The sequence below is a fragment of the Sesamum indicum genome, linkage group LG13 (assembly GCF_026168435.1).
Source record: "Sesamum indicum cultivar Baizhima isolate 11 linkage group LG13, ASM2616843v1, whole genome shotgun sequence".
Classification (NCBI taxonomy): Eukaryota; Viridiplantae; Streptophyta; class Magnoliopsida; order Lamiales; family Pedaliaceae; genus Sesamum; species Sesamum indicum.
The window spans coordinates 13,685,375-13,705,822 of record NC_142669.1 but is presented as its reverse complement, the minus strand read 5'-3'; the positions used below and the strand labels follow the sequence as shown (position 1 = coordinate 13,705,822).

Genomic DNA, 20,448 nt, shown 5'->3' with positions numbered 1-20,448 from the left:
TCACTAACTATCACAATTTGATGACGATAATTACACGTTTTAAGCAGGTGCCTAATAGTATACTGATCCATCCACTTGAAAATTTAGATAGTTGAAAAATTTTAAATATGATTTACAATTAGTCACACGAATACTTAACGTACATCAATAATTTACTTAATAGCAAAGTTGTCATCTAAAAGAACTCACAGGTTTAGGAAGTGCTCCAATTTTATTTTTACATTGTTCATCATGTCAGGGGAAAATAAAAGTGGGTCACTTCTCTTATGAGCTAAACTCCCAATAAATTGTAGTTAGTCTTCAAGAGGCTAATTGAAACAAAAATTTTATTCTCAACTAAAAAGTATATGAAATTGATGTGAAAGAAACTGATTAAGCAGACTGGGCAGTAGTGGCACACACTGGTGGATTCTGCTTGCCGACAAATTTGGGTTTGACATTGGCACATTTGGTGGTGATAGGACCTTGATTTCCATTATATGTAAGATCAATGTCACCCACCTCTACATTCTCGCATGGCTTAAGACCACTGCAAATAAACGTCACCGCCTCTGCAGTATTTGTCGTGCCCCGTACGTTCTTAATGCTGACGTTAGTGATCTTGATAGATGATGGTCTCTGTAAAATAATCAACAAATAAAATATAATCAGTATACTAAGAGTCTAAATTATTTTAAAATGAAGGGTTAGAAAATTTGGATCACAAATTGAGAAACTTACATCTTTTTTGCAAAGATTGTGTGGACAATATTCTTGATCAATGATAATGGGACTGCTAACATTATCCATGATTAAATCTTCAAAATGCAAATCACTGACAGTCAACGTTGCTGGGGCAGAGGGCCATGTCTTCACCCTGACGCCATTTGTTGTGCCAATAAAGGTGCAATTTGTCACATATATCCCTTGCACATCCTTTTCTTCTGCATACCCACCAAGGCTTCCAACGCTAATACCGTGTCCTGGACCACAAGTTACATTCTGGATGTGAATTTCTTTGCTCTCGTCTCCAATTGAGACACAATCATCTCCTGTTTTTATGATGGAATCTTTGATATTGATCATCGTGTCACGACCCAGATGGATACCATCAGTGTTTGGGCTATCTCCAGGGGCTGAAACTGTGAATCGGAGGAACGTGACATTATGGCTCGATATACAATTCACGTGGAAATTCTTGCTATCTTTCGTGGTCACATCACGAATTATGGAGTTGTTCACGAAATTGAAGCTAAGATTCTGCACAAATGCATGTGATTATGGGTTGTTAATTTGTATACCTATTCTACTTGAAATAATTGAGGATATATAAGGAGGTAGGTCTTACCATAGGAAGCTTGGCGCAATTTTTATTTTTGTGGCAATCGTTTTGCTTCCAGGCTTCCTGTCCTCGACCATCAAAAACTCCACCACCAGAAAGGGTGAAATAATTGACATAATTGATAGTAATCCATTCCCCTTCTTTATTAGGCAATTGACCTGGATTGGCTTGCAAGGTTCCTTGGACTTGAAGCTCGATAGGGGCCTTATTGGGGCCTAATAATTTTACCTGACTAAGTGACCAAGTTCCTCCTGGTATCACTATGGTACTTGGGGAAGTTGAATTGCATGCCTCCTTCCAAGCATCCATTAGAGCCTAACATGCAAATGCGTGTTATTTTTCAAGAATTATATTTTTGTATGAAGAAAAAATTAACTGTTGAACATAAATACGGTAGTTAATACGGATTAAACCTGACTGATATCTCCACCAGATTTCGCACCATACTTTGTGATATCATATGTCACGGGGCCCTGGGCATTAACATTGATTGCCAACAAAGGCAAAAAGAACATAATTGTAATGAAGTTTATTGCCATTGCCTTCTTAATATTTTATTGATGTTGATGTACTTAATAATGTAAGTTCTTCGCATACATTAACTATGAATTTATAGTAATAGTACACTATTGAGTGCCAATCATTAACCGATCTCATTAGTTTCAGTGACAGAGATTACTCAATTTTGTGGTTGAACAAGTTTGTCGCACCAAAAAGCACCATCCTTGAATACATATAACTAAAAATCTATGAATAGAAAACAAATATGTTTTACAATATCATTTTACTTAGTACATAGCTTTTGTTGATGTTACTGCATCATATATTTTAAAAATATGAATAATTTAAATGTTTTTATGTTGCATAACTACAGATACATATATAACTATAATAATCCTATAATAAAACACAAATCATATAATTGCTTATACCAAAGTAACTATAAGGCTAGCGTTCGATAAATGTTAATCATGAAAAGATTTGGACGATTATAGAAATTTAATAAAAATTAATACCGATTAATCTATATATTTCTATATTATATTATTTTATGTTATAAAAAATTATTATTAATAATAATAATTAGTATTATGTTTTTTTTATTTGTTATAGAAGTTTGAGTAACGTCAAATGTATTAGGTTGTCTTAAGTTTTTTCTAGTGACCAAATTAGAGCTAATAAAAAAACACAATGTATTTAATACTTTATGTCTAATTTATTATATAAGATCATTAATTAAATTCTCATTGTAAGATCATTAACTAAATTTTTATAATGCTTAATGTATTGAATTACTTGATCTACAAGAGTTGTCGTATTATTGTAAGATAAATGATTAGCAAATGAAATTTCTCATTCTTTGTTCTCTTTTATTCCCCCACCTTAGTAGTACTCCTCAATTTATTTATTTTTTATAGAAGCAAAAATTATATAATTTACATCAACATTGTAAGAAATTAAGCAATACAACGTTCCGATCAATACATAAATATAATTAAAAACAAAGTGAATTACAACAAACTCACCTAAAGTGTGATAAATACCACAAATCCAGTAGGACACACACACGCTGGTAGTCCCAAGTAGTAATATGGCTGTTGAGGACTCTAATCTCGCGACAGAGGAGGCGGGTACTGACGGCGATAGAGTAATGGGTGATGCAATTAAAAAAATATTTGACTTCTCTTAGTTCCTAAAGTTGGCGGAGCAGGTTATTGATCGAGGAGATTTTGACTCCTTCGCAATTTTTTAGAGCCTTCAATCAAAGTGGGTGGATAGGTTTTGGGGGCAGGGGATCCATCTTCTGGTTCACGCAGCAATGCACAACGCTGCCCCAGTCCTGACCCACGTGTTGTTAACCAAGAAGTGGACCATGCGTTTAGTGAAGACAATATACAGACTGGGGTTGATGTAAACCACAAACCAGGCCCTACAGATCCACCTGCTTTGGAATTAGAAGATGCACAGGATGACTCAATGCCATAAAATTCTAATGTCAACCGGGGAGGGGGGGGGGTTTACTCTCCCTATAGCTGGGGAATGTAGTAAAGAGAAGGAGATTGTTGTATACAATATTTTGAACTCCTTGATGTAGTAAAGGATGAGGACGTCGGTTCGACCTAAGACCCTAAAAGACGCAGTGCCTCTTATGGTGTATCATGATCCTAGCAACTTGTTAGAATGTTAGAGGTCTCAGCCATCGAGACCATCAGCTAGTGGTGAAGGAATTAGTATGTGGATTTCGTTTAGAGTTCTATAGGTTGCTCGAAACTAGGGTTACACAATGTAGTGTCAACGGGGTGCAGGGTGGCATATTTTACAATGGGTCTTCGTTTGCTAGTTAGTCAGACCCCGGTAATCATATATGGCTTACCTGGGATGCCTCGAAGCTGAATGTTGATATTTTGCTACTCATAGCAACTCATTCGTTGTAGGGAGTTCACTTACAGATTGCACGACACATGTTTGATATTGGTCTTGTATAGAAACAATGAGCATAGTGAATGAATGACCTTTGGATTACTGTGTTGCAGCTAACTGAGGGAATAGATGCCAAGCTGTGGTTAGTTTTTAGTGACTTTAATATGGTATGAGATATGAGTGAAACTTATGGAGTTGCTGCCAAGAAGTTCCAGACATGTATTTTGCACTATGGATTTGTTTACTTGCCTATGCGAGGAATCGCATTTACATGGCACAACATAAGCAAGGGATCCGTAGTTTATGGAAATGTTTGATAAAGTATTATTCAATGAGACCTGGTTAGCAAGGTGGCCTTCCAGTTCATATCTCAGCAGCACCCCACGTACCTATTATCACTTACCATTGGTTTTACAAGTGGAGGGTAGGGCAGGAGCCGTGATTGTTAAATTTGATAATTATCTAGATAATTTCCCAGGGTTCCTTTCTTCAGTGTCAGGGGTCCGGAGGCACCACATTCATGGCACATCTATGTACTCGTTTACTAGAAAAACTGAAGTTATTGAAAGCAATATTCCCAAAGCAACACCAACAGAAGAGGGACCTCAATACTAATGTTCACTTGGTTAGTGAGTTCCTTACTTAGGTGCAGGAGCTGCTACATCCAATTATATCAGAGCTGGAACGTTATTGTAGGATGATTCACACCTAGGTCGTTAAGCTAGAGCATGCGATGTTACAACAACAGGCCAAGATGCAATGACTCAAAGGGGGTGCCCCTCACTACGTCAAGGTTGAAGCTCACTACATATCAACTGCTCTTGCTTAAGTTTGATATGGGGGATAGCAAGTTGGGGAAGCATGGCCTAGCGTTTGCAGCTCTGACTCAACATATCCGATCAGTGACTAACTTCATCAGTGTGTACTGGGAGAGTGCGCTTTTTTTTTTTTCGCACGGATTAATCAGGGCTGTGGAAAGAAAGCTTTGAAATTATTATGGCAAAGAAGCCGTGACACGGGTTATGCTAAGGTGGCAAAACACCAGGGGGGCTCACCCAAAGATGAGGGATGGATGGGTATTAGCAACATTCATCACATGAATATGGTTTTGATGATCAATCATCTATGGCAAGTGGTGACGAATCAAGAGGGATTCATTCGGGGTAACTTGGATCCTCCACTATAGAATGAGGAGTCAGTCCATCTGGACTGTTAATAGCAGCACTGGATCATGGTGTTGGAAGAAGCTGCTCAAGTTTAGAACATATCTAGTAAGGGGGATGCCATACAAAATTGCTGATGTGAATGTCTTTGCAGTTGATATCTGCTGGAGTTCGCCTCGACGAATACCCTGCAGTTGTTTCAACCAACAAGACCGTGGGTAAATTGGTTACATTTAAGGAGCGGTCCCTTTAAGTTTCCCAAGAATTTATTCACCCTTTAGTTGGCTATATTAGAGAGCCTATCCCATTGATAGACCATGGTGGCAAAAAGGTAATAGAGCTTCTATCCTTCAGGATCTCGATGAGCAAGAATGCCATGGTCATTTATTTTTTCTGTGTCCATTTTTGAACGATGTGTTCACTTCTCAAGAGGAAGGTGCGATTCTGCTGGCCACATACGGACTATCAACAACGAATACAATGGCTGCGAGGAGTAATGTCATGATTACAACAGGTATTTAACTTGACAAGTTACTAGTGGAAGTTACTATACCAGTATTGTGAAAAATTTAGTGGCTACATACTTTCTTAACTATAAATTATGGATTACTGCTTTATTGATATTGTAATTAGAGACACAATGTTAATGAATTGTTTCACTAACTATCACAATTTGATGACGATAATTACACGTTTTAAGCAGGTGCCTAATAGTATACTGATCCATCCACTTGAAAATTTAGATAGTTGAAAAATTTTAAATATGATTTACAATTAGTCACACGAATACTTAACGTACATCAATAATTTACTTAATAGCAAAGTTGTCATCTAAAAGAACTCACAGGTTTAGGAAGTGCTCCAATTTTATTTTTACATTGTTCATCATGTCAGGGGAAAATAAAAGTGGGTCACTTCTCTTATGAGCTAAACTCCCAATAAATTGTAGTTAGTCTTCAAGAGGCTAATTGAAACAAAAATTTTATTCTCAACTAAAAAGTATATGAAATTGATGTGAAAGAAACTGATTAAGCAGACTGGGCAGTAGTGGCACACACTGGTGGATTCTGCTTGCCGACAAATTTGGGTTTGACATTGGCACATTTGGTGGTGATAGGACCTTGATTTCCATTATATGTAAGATCAATGTCACCCACCTCTACATTCTCGCATGGCTTAAGACCACTGCAAATAAACGTCACCGCCTCTGCAGTATTTGTCGTGCCCCGTACGTTCTTAATGCTGACGTTAGTGATCTTGATAGATGATGGTCTCTGTAAAATAATCAACAAATAAAATATAATCAGTATACTAAGAGTCTAAATTATTTTAAAATGAAGGGTTAGAAAATTTGGATCACAAATTGAGAAACTTACATCTTTTTTGCAAAGATTGTGTGGACAATATTCTTGATCAATGATAATGGGACTGCTAACATTATCCATGATTAAATCTTCAAAATGCAAATCACTGACAGTCAACGTTGCTGGGGCAGAGGGCCATGTCTTCACCCTGACGCCATTTGTTGTGCCAATAAAGGTGCAATTTGTCACATATATCCCTTGCACATCCTTTTCTTCTGCATACCCACCAAGGCTTCCAACGCTAATACCGTGTCCTGGACCACAAGTTACATTCTGGATGTGAATTTCTTTGCTCTCGTCTCCAATTGAGACACAATCATCTCCTGTTTTTATGATGGAATCTTTGATATTGATCATCGTGTCACGACCCAGATGGATACCATCAGTGTTTGGGCTATCTCCAGGGGCTGAAACTGTGAATCGGAGGAACGTGACATTATGGCTCGATATACAATTCACGTGGAAATTCTTGCTATCTTTCGTGGTCACATCACGAATTATGGAGTTGTTCACGAAATTGAAGCTAAGATTCTGCACAAATGCATGTGATTATGGGTTGTTAATTTGTATACCTATTCTACTTGAAATAATTGAGGATATATAAGGAGGTAGGTCTTACCATAGGAAGCTTGGCGCAATTTTTATTTTTGTGGCAATCGTTTTGCTTCCAGGCTTCCTGTCCTCGACCATCAAAAACTCCACCACCAGAAAGGGTGAAATAATTGACATAATTGATAGTAATCCATTCCCCTTCTTTATTAGGCAATTGACCTGGATTGGCTTGCAAGGTTCCTTGGACTTGAAGCTCGATAGGGGCCTTATTGGGGCCTAATAATTTTACCTGACTAAGTGACCAAGTTCCTCCTGGTATCACTATGGTACTTGGGGAAGTTGAATTGCATGCCTCCTTCCAAGCATCCATTAGAGCCTAACATGCAAATGCGTGTTATTTTTCAAGAATTATATTTTTGTATGAAGAAAAAATTAACTGTTGAACATAAATACGGTAGTTAATACGGATTAAACCTGACTGATATCTCCACCAGATTTCGCACCATACTTTGTGATATCATATGTCACGGGGCCCTGGGCATTAACATTGATTGCCAACAAAGGCAAAAAGAACATAATTGTAATGAAGTTTATTGCCATTGCCTTCTTAATATTTTATTGATGTTGATGTACTTAATAATGTAAGTTCTTCGCATACATTAACTATGAATTTATAGTAATAGTACACTATTGAGTGCCAATCATTAACCGATCTCATTAGTTTCAGTGACAGAGATTACTCAATTTTGTGGTTGAACAAGTTTGTCGCACCAAAAAGCACCATCCTTGAATACATATAACTAAAAATCTATGAATAGAAAACAAATATGTTTTTCAATATCATTTTACTTAGTACATAGCTTTTGTTGATGTTACTGCATCATATATTTTAAAAATATGAATAATTTAAATGTTTTTATGTTGCATAACTACAGATACATATATAACTATAATAATCCTATAATAAAACACAAATCATATAATTGCTTATACCAAAGTAACTATAAGGCTAGCGCTCGATAAATGTTAATCATGAAAAGATTTGGACGATTATAGAAATTTAATAAAAATTAATACCGATTAATCTATATATTTCTATATTGTATTATTTTATGTTATAAAAAATTATTATTAATAATAATAATTAGTATTATGTTTTTTTTATTTGTTATAGAAGTTTGAGTAACGTCAAATGTATTAGGTTGTCTTAAGTTTTTTCTAGTGACCAAATTAGAGCTAATAAAAAAACACAATGTATTTAATACTTTATGTCTAATTTATTATATAAGATCATTAATTAAATTCTCATTGTAAGATCATTAACTAAATTTTTATAATGCTTAATGTATTGAATTACTTGACCTACTAGAGTTGTCGTATTATTGTAAGATAAATGATTAGCAAATGAAATTTCTCATTCTTTGTTCTCTTTTATTCCCCCACCTTAGTAGTACTCCTCAATTTATTTATTTTTTATAGAAGCAAAAATTATATAATTTACATCAACATTGTAAGAAATTAAGCAATACAACGTTCCGATCAATACATAAATATAATTAAAAACAAAGTGAATTACAACAAACTCACCTAAAGTGTGATAAATACCACAAATCCAGTAGGACACACACACGCTGGTAGTCCCAAGTAGTAATATGGCTGTTGAGGACTCTAATCTCGCGACAGAGGAGGCGGGTACTGACGGCGATAGAGTAATGGGTGATGCAATTAAAAAAATATTTGACTTCTCTTAGTTCCTAAAGTTGGCGGAGCAGGTTATTGATCGAGGAGATTTTGACTCCTTCGCAATTTTTTAGAGCCTTCAATCAAAGTGGGTGGATAGGTTTTGGGGGCAGGGGATCCATCTTCTGGTTCACGCAGCAATGCACAACGCTGCCCCAGTCCTGACCCACGAGTTGTTAACCAAGAAGTGGACCATGCGTTTAGTGAAGACAATATACAGACTGGGGTTGATGTAAACCACAAACCAGGCCCTACAGATCCACCTGCTTTGGAATAAGAAGATGCACAGGATGACTCAATGCCATAAAATTCTAATGTCAACCGGGGAGGGGAGGGGGTTTTAGTCTCCCTATAGCTGGGGAATGTAGTAAAGAGAAGGAGATTGTTGTATACAATATTTTGAACTCCTTGATGTAGTAAAGGATGAGGACGTCGGTTCGACCTAAGACCCTAAAAGAAGCAGTGCCTCTTATGGTGTATCATGATCCTAGCAACTTGTTAGAATGTTAGAGGTCTGAGCCATCGAGACCATCAGCTAGTGGTGAAGGAATTAGTATGTGGATTTCGTTTAGAGTTCTGTAGGTTGCTCGAAACTAGGGTTACACAATGTAGTGTCAACGGGGTGCAGGGTGGCATATTTTACAATAGGTCCTCGTTTGCTAGTTAGTCAGAATCCGGTAATCATATATGGCTTACCTGGGATGCCTCGAAGCTGAATGTTGATATTTTGCTACTCATAGCAACTCATTCGTTGTAGGGAGTTAACTTACAAATTGCACGACACATGTCTGATATTGGTCTTGTATAGAAACAATGAGCATAGTGAATGAATGACCTTTGGATTACTGTGTTGCAGCTAACTGAGGGAATAGAGGCCAAGCTGTGGTTAGTTTTTAGTGACTTTAATATGGTATGAGATATGAGTGAAACTTATGGAGTTGCTGCCAAGAAGTTCCAGACATGTATTTTGCACTATGGATTTGTTTACTTGCCTATGCGAGGAATCGCATTTACATGGCACAACATAAGCAAGGGATCCGTAGTTTATGGAAATGTTTGATAAAGTATTATTCAATGAGACCTGGTTAGCAAGGTGGCCTTCCAGTTAATATCTCAGCAGCACCCCACGTACCTATTATCACTTACCATTGGTTTTACAAGTGGAGGGTAGGGCAGGAGCCGTGATTGTTAAATTTGATAATTATCTAGATAATTTCCCAGGGTTCCTTTCTTCAGTGTCAGGGGTCCGGAGGCACCACATTCATGGCACATCTATGTACTCGTTTACTAGAAAAACTGAAGTTATTGAAAGCAATATTCCCAAAGCAACACCAACAGAAGAGGGACCTCAATACTAATGTTCACTTGGTTAGTGAGTTCCTTACTTAGGTGCAGGAGCTGCTACATCCAATTATATCAGAGCTGGAACGTTATTGTAGGATGATTCACACCTAGGTCGTTAAGCTAGAGCATGCGATGTTACAACAACAGGCCAAGATGCAATGACTCAAAGGGGGTGCCCCTCACTACGTCAAGGTTGAAGCTCACTACATATCAACTGCTCTTGCTTAAGTTTGATATGGGGGATAGCAAGTTGGGGAAGCATGGCCTAGCGTTTGCAGCTCTGACTCAACATATCCGATCAGTGACTAACTTCATCAGTGTGTACTGGGAGAGTGCGCTTTTTTTTTTTTCGCACGGATTAATCAGGGCTGTGGAAAGAAAGCTTTGAAATTATTATGGCAAAGAAGCCGTGACACGGGTTATGCTAAGGTGGCAAAACACCAGGGGGGCTCACCCAAAGATGAGGGATGGATGGGTATTAGCAACATTCATCACATGAATATGGTTTTGATGATCAATCATCTATGGCAAGTGGTGACGAATCAAGAGGGATTCATTCGGGGTAACTTGGATCCTCCACTATAGAATGAGGAGTCAGTCCATCTGGACTGTTAATAGCAGCACTGGATCATGGTGTTGGAAGAAGCTGCTCAAGTTTAGAACATATCTAGTAAGGGGGATGCCATACAAAATTGCTGATGTGAATGTCTTTGCAATTGATATCTGCGGGAGTTCGCCTCGACGAATACCCTGCAGTTGTTTCAACCAACAAGACCGTGGGTAAATTGGTTACATTTAAGGAGCGGTCCCTTTAAGTTTCCCAAGAATTTATTCATCCTTTAGTTGGCTATATTAGAGAGCCTATCCCATTGATAGACCATGGTGGCAAAAATGTAATAGAGCTTCTATCCTTCAGGATCTCGATGAGCAAGAATGCCATGGTCATTTATTTTTTCTGTGTCCATTTTTGAACGATGTGTTCACTTCTCAAGAGGAAGCTGCGATTCTGCTGGCCACATACGGACTATCAACAACGAGTACAATGGCTGCGAGGAGTAATGTCATGATTACAACAGGTATTTAACTTGACAAGTTACTAGTGGAAGTTACTATACCAGTATTGTGAAAAATTTAGTGGCTACATACTTTCTTAACTATAAATTATGGATTACTGCTTTATTGATATTGTAATTAGAGACACAATGTTAATGAATTGTTTAACTAACTATCACAATTTGATGACGATAATTACACGTTTTAAGCAGGTGCCTAATAGTATACTGATCCATCCACTTGAAAATTTAGATAGTTGAAAAATTTTAAATATGATTTACAATTAGTCACACGAATACTTAACGTACATCAATAATTTACTTAATAGCAAAGTTGTCATCTAAAAGAACTCACAGGTTTAGGAAGTGCTCCAATTTTATTTTTACATTGTTCATCATGTCAGGGGAAAATAAAAGTGGGTCACTTCTCTTATGAGCTAAACTCCCAATAAATTGTAGTTAGTCTTCAAGAGGCTAATTGAAACAAAAATTTTATTCTCAACTAAAAAGTATATGAAATTGATGTGAAAGAAACTGATTAAGCAGACTGGGCAGTAGTGGCACACACTGGTGGATTCTGCTTGCCGACAAATTTGGGTTTGACATTGGCACATTTGGTGGTGATAGGACCTTGATTTCCATTATATGTAAGATCAATGTCACCCACCTCTACATTCTCGCATGGCTTAAGACCACTGCAAATAAACGTCACCGCCTCTGCAGTATTTGTCGTGCCCCGTACGTTCTTAATGCTGACGTTAGTGATCTTGATAGATGATGGTCTCTGTAAAATAATCAACAAATAAAATATAATCAGTATACTAAGAGTCTAAATTATTTTAAAATGAAGGGTTAGAAAATTTGGATCACAAATTGAGAAACTTACATCTTTTTTGCAAAGATTGTGTGGACAATATTCTTGATCAATGATAATGGGATTGCTAACATTATCCATGATTAAATCTTCAAAATGCAAATCACTGACAGTCAACGTTGCTGGGGCAGAGGGCCATGTCTTCACCCTGACGCCATTTGTTGTGCCAATAAAGGTGCAATTTGTCACATATATCCCTTGCACATCCTTTTCTTCTGCATACCCACCAAGGCTTCCAACGCTAATACCGTGTCCTGGACCACAAGTTACATTCTGGATGTGAATTTCTTTGCTCTCGTCTCCAATTGAGACACAATCATCTCCTGTTTTTATGATGGAATCTTTGATATTGATCATCGTGTCACGACCCAGATGGATACCATCAGTGTTTGGGCTATCTCCAGGGGCTGAAACTGTGAATCGGAGGAACGTGACATTATGGCTCGATATACAATTCACGTGGAAATTCTTGCTATCTTTCGTGGTCACATCACGAATTATGGAGTTGTTCACGAAATTGAAGCTAAGATTCTGCACAAATGCATGTGATTATGGGTTGTTAATTTGTATACCTATTCTACTTGAAATAATTGAGGATATATAAGGAGGTAGGTCTTACCATAGGAAGCTTGGCGCAATTTTTATTTTTGTGGCAATCATTTTGCTTCCAGGCTTCCTGTCCTCGACCATCAAAAACTCCACCACCAGAAAGGGTGAAATAATTGACATAATTGATAGTAATCCATTCCCCTTCTTTATTAGGCAATTGACCTGGATTGGCTTGCAAGGTTCCTTGGACTTGAAGCTCGATAGGGGCCTTATTGGGGCCTAATAATTTTACCTGACTAAGTGACCAAGTTCCTCCTGGTATCACTATGGTACTTGGGGAAGTTGAATTGCATGCCTCCTTCCAAGCATCCATTAGAGCCTAACATGCAAATGCGTGTTATTTTTCAAGAATTATATTTTTGTATGAAGAAAAAATTAACTGTTGAACATAAATACGGTAGTTAATACGGATTAAACCTGACTGATATCTCCACCAGATTTCGCACCATACTTTGTGATATCATATGTCACGGGGCCCTGGGCATTAACATTGATTGCCAACAAAGGCAAAAAGAACATAATTGTAATGAAGTTTATTGCCATTGCCTTCTTAATATTTTATTGATGTTGATGTACTTAATAATGTAAGTTCTTCGCATACATTAACTATGAATTTATAGTAATAGTACACTATTGAGTGCCAATCATTAACCGATCTCATTAGTTTCAGGGATAGGGATTACTCAATTTTGTGGTTGAACAAGTTTGTCGCACCAAAAAGCACCATCCTTGAATACATATAACTAAAAATCTATGAATAGAAAACAAATATGTTTTTCAATATCATTTTACTTAGTACATAGCTTTTGTTGATGTTACTGCATCATATATTTTAAAAATATGAATAATTTAAATGTTTTTATGTTGCATAACTACAGATACATATATAACTATAATAATCCTATAATAAAACACAAATCATATAATTGCTTATACCAAAGTAACTATAAGGCTAGCGTTCGATAAATGTTAATCATGAAAAGATTTGGACGATTATAGAAATTTAATAAAAATTAATACCGATTAATCTATATATTTCTATATTATATTATTTTATGTTATAAAAAATTATTATTAATAATAATAATTAGTATTATGTTTTTTTTATTTGTTATAGAAGTTTGAGTAACGTCAAATGTATTAGGTTGTCTTAAGTTTTTTCTAGTGACCAAATTAGAGCTAATAAAAAAACACAATGTATTTAATACTTTATGTCTAATTTATTATATAAGATCATTAATTAAATTCTCATTGTAAGATCATTAACTAAATTTTTATAATGCTTAATGTATTGAATTACTTGACCTACTAGAGTTGTCGTATTATTGTAAGATAAATGATTAGCAAATGAAATTTCTCATTCTTTGTTCTCTTTTATTCCCCCACCTTAGTAGTACTCAATTTATTTATTTTTTATAGAAGCAAAAATTATATAATTTATATCAACATTGTAAGAAATTAAGCAATACAACGTTCCGATCAATACATAAATATAATTAAAAACAAAGTGAATTACAACAAACTCACCTAAAGTGTGATAAATACCACAAATCCAGTAGGACACACACACGCTGGTAGTCCCAAGTAGTAATATGGCTGTTGAGGACTCTAATCTCGCGACAGAGGAGGCGGGTACTGACGGCGATAGAGTAATGGGTGATGCAATTAAAAAAATATTTGACTTCTCTTAGTTCCTAAAGTTGGCGGAGCAGGTTATTGATCGAGGAGATTTTGACTCCTTCGCAATTTTTTAGAGCCTTCAATCAAAGTGGGTGGATAGGTTTTGGGGGCAGGGGATCCATCTTCTGGTTCACGCAGTAATGCACAACGCTGCCCCAGTCCTGACCCACGTGTTGTTAACCAAGAAGTGGACCATGCGTTTAGTGAAGACAATATACAGACTGGGGTTGATGTAAACCACAAACCAGGCCCTAAAGATCCACCTGCTTTGGAATTAGAAGATGCACAGGATGACTCAATGCCATAAAATTCTAATGTCAACCGGGGGGGGGGGGGGGGTTTAGTCTCCCTATAGCTGGGGAATGTAGTAAAGAGAAGGAGATTGTTGTATACAATATTTTGAACTCCTTGATGTAGTAAAGGATGAGGACGTCGGTTCGACCTAAGACCCTAAAAGACGCAGTGCCTCTTATGGTGTATCATGATCCTAGCAACTTGTTAGAATGTTAGAGGTCTCAGCCATCGAGACCATCAGCTAGTGGTGAAGGAATTAGTCTGTGGATTTCGTTTAGAGTTCTGTAGGTTGCTCGAAACTAGGGTTACACAATGTAGTGTCAACGGGGTGCAGGGTGGCATATTTTACAATAGGTCCTCGTTTGCTAGTTAGTCAGACCCCGGTAATCATATATGGCTTACCTGGGATGCCTCGAAGCTGAATGTTGATATTTTGCTACTCATAGCAACTCATTCGTTGTAGGGAGTTCACTTACAGATTGCACGACACATGTTTGATATTGGTCTTGTATAGAAACAATGAGCATAGTGAATGAATGACCTTTGGATTACTGTGTTGCAGCTAACTGAGGGAATAGAGGCCAAGCTGTGGTTAGTTTTTAGTGACTTTAATATGGTATGAGATATGAGTGAAACTTATGGACTTGCTGCCAAGAAGTTCCAGACATGTATTTTGCACTATGGATTTGTTTACTTGCCTATGCGAGGAATCGCATTTACATGGCACAACATAAGCAAGGGATCCGTAGTTTATGGAAATGTTTGATAAAGTATTATTCAATGAGACCTGGTTAGCAAGGTGGCCTTCCAGTTCATATCTCAGCAGCACCCCACGTACCTATTATCACTTACCATTGGTTTTACAAGTGGAGGGTAGAGCAGGAGCCGTGATTATTAAATTTGATAATTATCTAGATAATTTCCCAGGGTTCCTTTCTTCAGTGTCAGGGGTCCGGAGGCACCACATTCATGGCACATCTATGTACTCGTTTACTAGAAAAACTGAAGTTATTGAAAGCAATATTCCCAAAGCAACACCAACAGAAGAGGGACCTCAATACTAATGTTCACTTGGTTAGTGAGTTCCTTACTTAGGTGCAGGAGCTGCTACATCCAATTATATCAGAGCTGGAACGTTATTGTAGGATGATTCACACCTAGGTCGTTAAGCTAGAGCATGCGATGTTACAACAACAGGCCAAGATGCAATGACTCAAAGGGGGTGCCCCTCATTACGTCAAGGTTGAAGCTCACTACATATAAACTGCTCTTGCTTAAGTTTGATATGGGGGATAGCTAGTTAGGGAAGCATGGCCTAGCGTTTGCAGCTCTGACTCAACATATCCGATTAGTGACTAACTTCATCAGTGTGTACTAGGAGAGTGCGCTTTTTTTTTTTTCGCACAGATTAATCAGGGCTGTGGAAAGAAAGCTTTGAAATTATTATGGCAAAGAAGCCGTGACACGGGTTATGCTAAGGTGGCAAAACACCAGGGGGGCTCACCCAAAGATGAGGGATGGATGGGTATTAGCAACATTCATCACATGAATATGGTTTTGATGATCAATCATCTATGGCAAGTGGTGACGAATCAAGAGGGATTCATTCGGGGTAACTTGGATCCTCCACTATAGAATGAGGAGTCAGTCCATCTGGACCGTTAATAGCAGCACTGGATCATGGTGTTGGAAGAAGCTGCTCAAGTTTAGAACATATCTAGTAAGGGGTATGCAATACAAAATTGCTGATGTGCATGTCTTTGCAGTTGATATCTGCTGGAGTTCGCCTCGACGAATACCCTGCAGTTGTTTCAACCAACAAGACCGTGGGTAAATTGGTTACATTTAAGGAGCGGTCCCTTTAAGTTTCCCAAGAATTTATTCTATCCTTCAGGATCTCGATGAGCAAGAATGCCATGGTCATTTATTTTTTCTGTGTCCATTTTTGAACGATGTGTTCACTTGTCAAGAGGAAGGTGCGATTCTGCTGGCCACATACGGACTATCAACAACGAATACAATGGCTGCGAGGAGTAATGTCATGATTACAACAGGTATTTAACTTGACAAGTTACTAGTGGAAGTTACTATACCAGTATTGTGAAAAATTTAGTGGCTACATACTTTCTTAACTATAAATTATGGATTACTGCTTTATTGATATTGTAATTAGAGACACAATGTTAATGAATTGTTTCACTAACTATCACAATTTGATGACGATAATTACACGTTTTAAGCAGGTGCCTAATAGTATACTGATCCATCCACTTGAAAATTTAGATAGTTGAAAAATTTTAAATATGATTTACAATTAGTCACACGAATACTTAACGTACATCAATAATTTACTTAATAGCAAAGTTGTCATCTAAAAGAACTCACAGGTTTAGGAAGTGCTCCAATTTTATTTTTACATTGTTCATCATGTCAGGGGAAAATAAAAGTGGGTCACTTCTCTTATGAGCTAAACTCCCAATAAATTGTAGTTAGTCTTCAAGAGGCTAATTGAAACAAAAATTTTATTCTCAACTAAAAAGTATATGAAATTGATGTGAAAGAAACTGATTAAGCAGACTGGGCAGTAGTGGCACACACTGGTGGATTCTGCTTGCCGACAAATTTGGGTTTGACATTGGCACATTTGGTGGTGATAGGACCTTGATTTCCATTATATGTAAGATCAATGTCACCCACCTCTACATTCTCGCATGGCTTAAGACCACTGCAAATAAACGTCACCGCCTCTGCAGTATTTGTCGTGCCCCGTACGTTCTTAATGCTGACGTTAGTGATCTTGATAGATGATGGTCTCTGTAAAATAATCAACAAATAAAATATAATCAGTATACTAAGAGTCTAAATTATTTTAAAATGAAGGGTTAGAAAATTTGGATCACAAATTGAGAAACTTACATCTTTTTTGCAAAGATTGTGTGGACAATATTCTTGATCAATGATAATGGGACTGCTAACATTATCCATGATTAAATCTTCAAAATGCAAATCACTGACAGTCAACGTTGCTGGGGCAGAGGGCCATGTCTTCACCCTGACGCCATTTGTTGTGCCAATAAAGGTGCAATTTGTCACATATATCCCTTGCACATCCTTTTCTTCTGCATACCCACCAAGGCTTCCAACGCTAATACCGTGTCCTGGACCACAAGTTACATTCTGGATGTGAATTTCTTTGCTCTCGTCTCCAATTGAGACACAATCATCTCCTGTTTTTATGATGGAATCTTTGATATTGATCATCGTGTCACGACCCAGATGGATACCATCAGTGTTTGGGCTATCTCCAGGGGCTGAAACTGTGAATCGGAGGAACGTGACATTATGGCTCGATATACAATTCACGTGGAAATTCTTGCTATCTTTCGTGGTCACATCACGAATTATGGAGTTGTTCACGAAATTGAAGCTAAGATTCTGCACAAATGCATGTGATTATGGGTTGTTAATTTGTATACCTATTCTACTTGAAATAATTGAGGATATATAAGGAGGTAGGTCTTACCATAGGAAGCTTGGCGCAATTTTTATTTTTGTGGCAATCGTTTTGCTTCCAGGCTTCCTGTCCTCGACCATCAAAAACTCCACCACCAGAAAGGGTGAAATAATTGACATAATTGATAGTAATCCATTCCCCTTCTTTATTAGGCAATTGACCTGGATTGGCTTGCAAGGTTCCTTGGACTTGAAGCTCGATAGGGGCCTTATTGGGGCCTAATAATTTTACCTGACTAAGTGACCAAGTTCCTCCTGGTATCACTATGGTACTTGGGGAAGTTGAATTGCATGCCTCCTTCCAAGCATCCATTAGAGCCTAACATGCAAATGCGTGTTATTTTTCATGAATTATATTTTTGTATGAAGAAAAAATTAACTGTTGAACATAAATACGGTAGTTAATACGGATTAAACCTGACTGATATCTCCACCAGATTTCGCACCATACTTTGTGATATCATATGTCACGGGGCCCTGGGCATTAACATTGATTGCCAACAAAGGCAAAAAGAACATAATTGTAATGAAGTTTATTGCCATTGCCTTCTTAATATTTTATTGATGTTGATGTACTTAATAATGTAAGTTCTTCGCATACATTAACTATGAATTTATAGTAATAGTACACTATTGAGTGCCACTCATTAACCGATCTCATTAGTTTCAGGGATAGAGATTACTCAATTTTGTGGTTGAACAAGTTTGTCGCACCAAAAAGCACCATCCTTGAATACATATAACTAAAAATCTATGAATAGAAAACAAATATGTTTTTCAATATCATTTTACTTAGTACATAGCTTTTGTTGATGTTACTGCATCATATATTTTAAAAATATGAATAATTTAAATGTTTTTATGTTGCATAACTACAGATACATATATAACTATAATAATCCTATAATAAAACACAAATCATATAATTGCTTATACCAAAGTAACTATAAGGCTAGCGTTCGATAAATGTTAATCATGAAAAGATTTGGACAATTATAGAAATTTAATAAAAATTAATACCGATTAATCTATATATTTCTATATTATATTATTTTATGTTATAAAAAATTATTATTAATAATAATAATTAGTATTATGTTTTTTTTATTTGTTATAGAAGTTTGAGTAACGTCAAATGTATTAGGTTGTCTTAAGTTTTTTCTAGTGACCAAATTAGAGCTAATAAAAAAACACAATGTATTTAATACTTTATGTCTAATTTATTATATAAGATCATTAATTAAATTCTCATTGTAAGATCATTAACTAAATTTTTATAATGCTTAATGTATTGAATTACTTGACCTACTAGAGTTGTCGTATTATTGTAAGATAAATGATTAGCAAATGAAATTTCTCATTCTTTGTTCTCTTTTATTCCCCCACCTTAGTAGTACTCCTCAATTTATTTATTTTTTATAGAAGCAAAAATTATATAATTTACATCAACATTGTAAGAAATTAAGCAATACAACGTTCCGATCAATACATAAATATAATTAAAAACAAAGTGAATTACAACAAACTCACCTAAAGTGTGATAAATACCACAAATCCAGTAGGACACACACACGCTGGTAGTCCCAAGTAGTAATATGGCTGTTGAGGACTCTAATCTCGCGACAGAGGAGGCGGGTACTGACGGCGATAGAGTAATGGGTGATGCAATTAAAAAAATATTTGACTTCTCTTAGTTCCTAAAGTTGGCGGAGCAGGTTATTGATCGAGGAGATTTTGACTCCTTCGCAATTTTTTAGAGCCTTCAATCAAAGTGGGTGGATAGGTTTTGGGGGCAGGGGATCCATCTTCTGGTTCACGCAGCAATGCACAACGCTGCCCCAGTCCTGACCCACGTGTTGTTAACCAAGAAGTGGACCATGCGTTTAGTGAAGACAATATACAGACTGGGGTTGATGTAAACCACAAACCAGGCCCTACAGATCCACCTGCTTTGGAATTAGAAGATGCACAGGATGACTCAATGCCATAAAATTCTAATGTCAACCGGGGAGGGGGGGGGTTTAGTCTCCCTATAGCTGGGGAATGTAGTAAAGAGAATGAGATTGTTGTATACAATATTTTGAACTCCTTGATGTAGTAAAGGATGAGGACGTCGGTTCGACCTAAGACCCTAAAAGACGCAGTGCTACTTATGGTGTATCATGATCCTAGCAACTTGTTAGAATGTTAGAGGTCTCAGCCATCGAGACCATCAGCTAGTGGTGAAGGAATTAGTATGTGGATTTCGTTTAGAGTTCTGTAGGTTGCTCGAAACTAGGGTTACACAATGTAGTGTCAACGGGGTGCAGGGTGGCATATTTTACAATAGTTCCTCGTTTGCTAGTTAGTCAGACCCCGGTAATCATATATGGCTTACCTGGGATGCCTCGAAGCTGAATGTTGATATTTTGCTACTCATAGCAACTCATTCGTTGTAGGGAGTTCACTTACAGATTGCACGACACATGTTTGATATTGGTCTTGTATAGAAACAATGAGCATAGTGAATGAATGACCTTTG

At 37.0% G+C, this 20,448-nt stretch overlaps 4 protein-coding genes across 4 annotated transcripts; all 4 read right to left on the bottom strand.

Moving 5' to 3' along the window:
- Nucleotides 1–372: 372 nt before the first annotated feature.
- On the bottom strand, nucleotides 373–1,860 carry LOC148784542 (polygalacturonase-like). The gene is made up of 4 exons (XM_088876878.1): nucleotides 1,735–1,860; nucleotides 1,328–1,636; nucleotides 721–1,254; nucleotides 373–618 (listed from the first exon to the last, which is right to left on the bottom strand). Exons 1-4 carry the CDS (start codon nucleotides 1,858–1,860, stop codon nucleotides 373–375), a joined length of 1,215 nt encoding a protein of 404 aa, XP_088733004.1.
- Nucleotides 1,861–5,933: 4,073 nt separating this feature from the next.
- Nucleotides 5,934–7,421, bottom strand: LOC148784541 (polygalacturonase-like). Its single transcript, XM_088876877.1, has 4 exons — nucleotides 7,296–7,421; nucleotides 6,889–7,197; nucleotides 6,282–6,815; nucleotides 5,934–6,179 (listed from the first exon to the last, which is right to left on the bottom strand). The coding sequence occupies exons 1-4, from the start codon at nucleotides 7,419–7,421 to the stop codon at nucleotides 5,934–5,936; spliced, it is 1,215 nt and encodes a 404-aa protein (XP_088733003.1).
- A 3,848-nt stretch (nucleotides 7,422–11,269) lies between these two features.
- LOC148784540 (polygalacturonase-like) lies at nucleotides 11,270–12,758 on the bottom strand. The gene is made up of 3 exons (XM_088877233.1): nucleotides 12,451–12,758; nucleotides 11,844–12,362; nucleotides 11,270–11,741 (listed from the first exon to the last, which is right to left on the bottom strand). The coding sequence occupies exons 1-3, from the start codon at nucleotides 12,751–12,753 to the stop codon at nucleotides 11,496–11,498; spliced, it is 1,068 nt and encodes a 355-aa protein (XP_088733359.1). The 5' UTR covers nucleotides 12,754–12,758; the 3' UTR covers nucleotides 11,270–11,495.
- A 4,224-nt stretch (nucleotides 12,759–16,982) lies between these two features.
- Nucleotides 16,983–18,470, bottom strand: LOC148784539 (polygalacturonase-like). Its single transcript, XM_088876876.1, has 4 exons — nucleotides 18,345–18,470; nucleotides 17,938–18,246; nucleotides 17,331–17,864; nucleotides 16,983–17,228 (listed from the first exon to the last, which is right to left on the bottom strand). The coding sequence occupies exons 1-4, from the start codon at nucleotides 18,468–18,470 to the stop codon at nucleotides 16,983–16,985; spliced, it is 1,215 nt and encodes a 404-aa protein (XP_088733002.1).
- Between the last annotated feature and the right edge of the window lie 1,978 nt (nucleotides 18,471–20,448).

Excerpts from the sequence above, each read along its gene's own strand:
- LOC148784539 (XM_088876876.1), bottom strand. The coding sequence starts at position 18,470 with ATGGCAATAAACTTCATTACAATTATGTTCTTTTTGCCTTTGTTGGCA. Across the intron at positions 17,865-17,937 it reads ATTGCGCCAAGCTTCCTATG|CATGCATTTGTGCAGAATCT; the intron begins GTAAGACCTACC and ends AACCCATAATCA. Across the intron at positions 17,229-17,330 it reads ACAATCTTTGCAAAAAAGAT|AGACCATCATCTATCAAGAT; the intron begins GTAAGTTTCTCA and ends ATTATTTTACAG.
- LOC148784540 (XM_088877233.1), bottom strand. The coding sequence starts at position 12,753 with ATGGATGCTTGGAAGGAGGCATGCAATTCAACTTCCCCAAGTACCATA. Across the intron at positions 12,363-12,450 it reads ATTGCGCCAAGCTTCCTATG|AATCTTAGCTTCAATTTCGT; the intron begins GTAAGACCTACC and ends GCATTTGTGCAG. Across the intron at positions 11,742-11,843 it reads ACAATCTTTGCAAAAAAGAT|AGACCATCATCTATCAAGAT; the intron begins GTAAGTTTCTCA and ends ATTATTTTACAG.
- LOC148784542 (XM_088876878.1), bottom strand. The coding sequence starts at position 1,860 with ATGGCAATAAACTTCATTACAATTATGTTCTTTTTGCCTTTGTTGGCA. Across the intron at positions 1,255-1,327 it reads ATTGCGCCAAGCTTCCTATG|CATGCATTTGTGCAGAATCT; the intron begins GTAAGACCTACC and ends AACCCATAATCA. Across the intron at positions 619-720 it reads ACAATCTTTGCAAAAAAGAT|AGACCATCATCTATCAAGAT; the intron begins GTAAGTTTCTCA and ends ATTATTTTACAG.
- LOC148784541 (XM_088876877.1), bottom strand. The coding sequence starts at position 7,421 with ATGGCAATAAACTTCATTACAATTATGTTCTTTTTGCCTTTGTTGGCA. Across the intron at positions 7,198-7,295 it reads CTGGTGGAGATATCAGTCAG|GCTCTAATGGATGCTTGGAA; the intron begins GTTTAATCCGTA and ends TTTGCATGTTAG. Across the intron at positions 6,816-6,888 it reads ATTGCGCCAAGCTTCCTATG|CATGCATTTGTGCAGAATCT; the intron begins GTAAGACCTACC and ends AACCCATAATCA.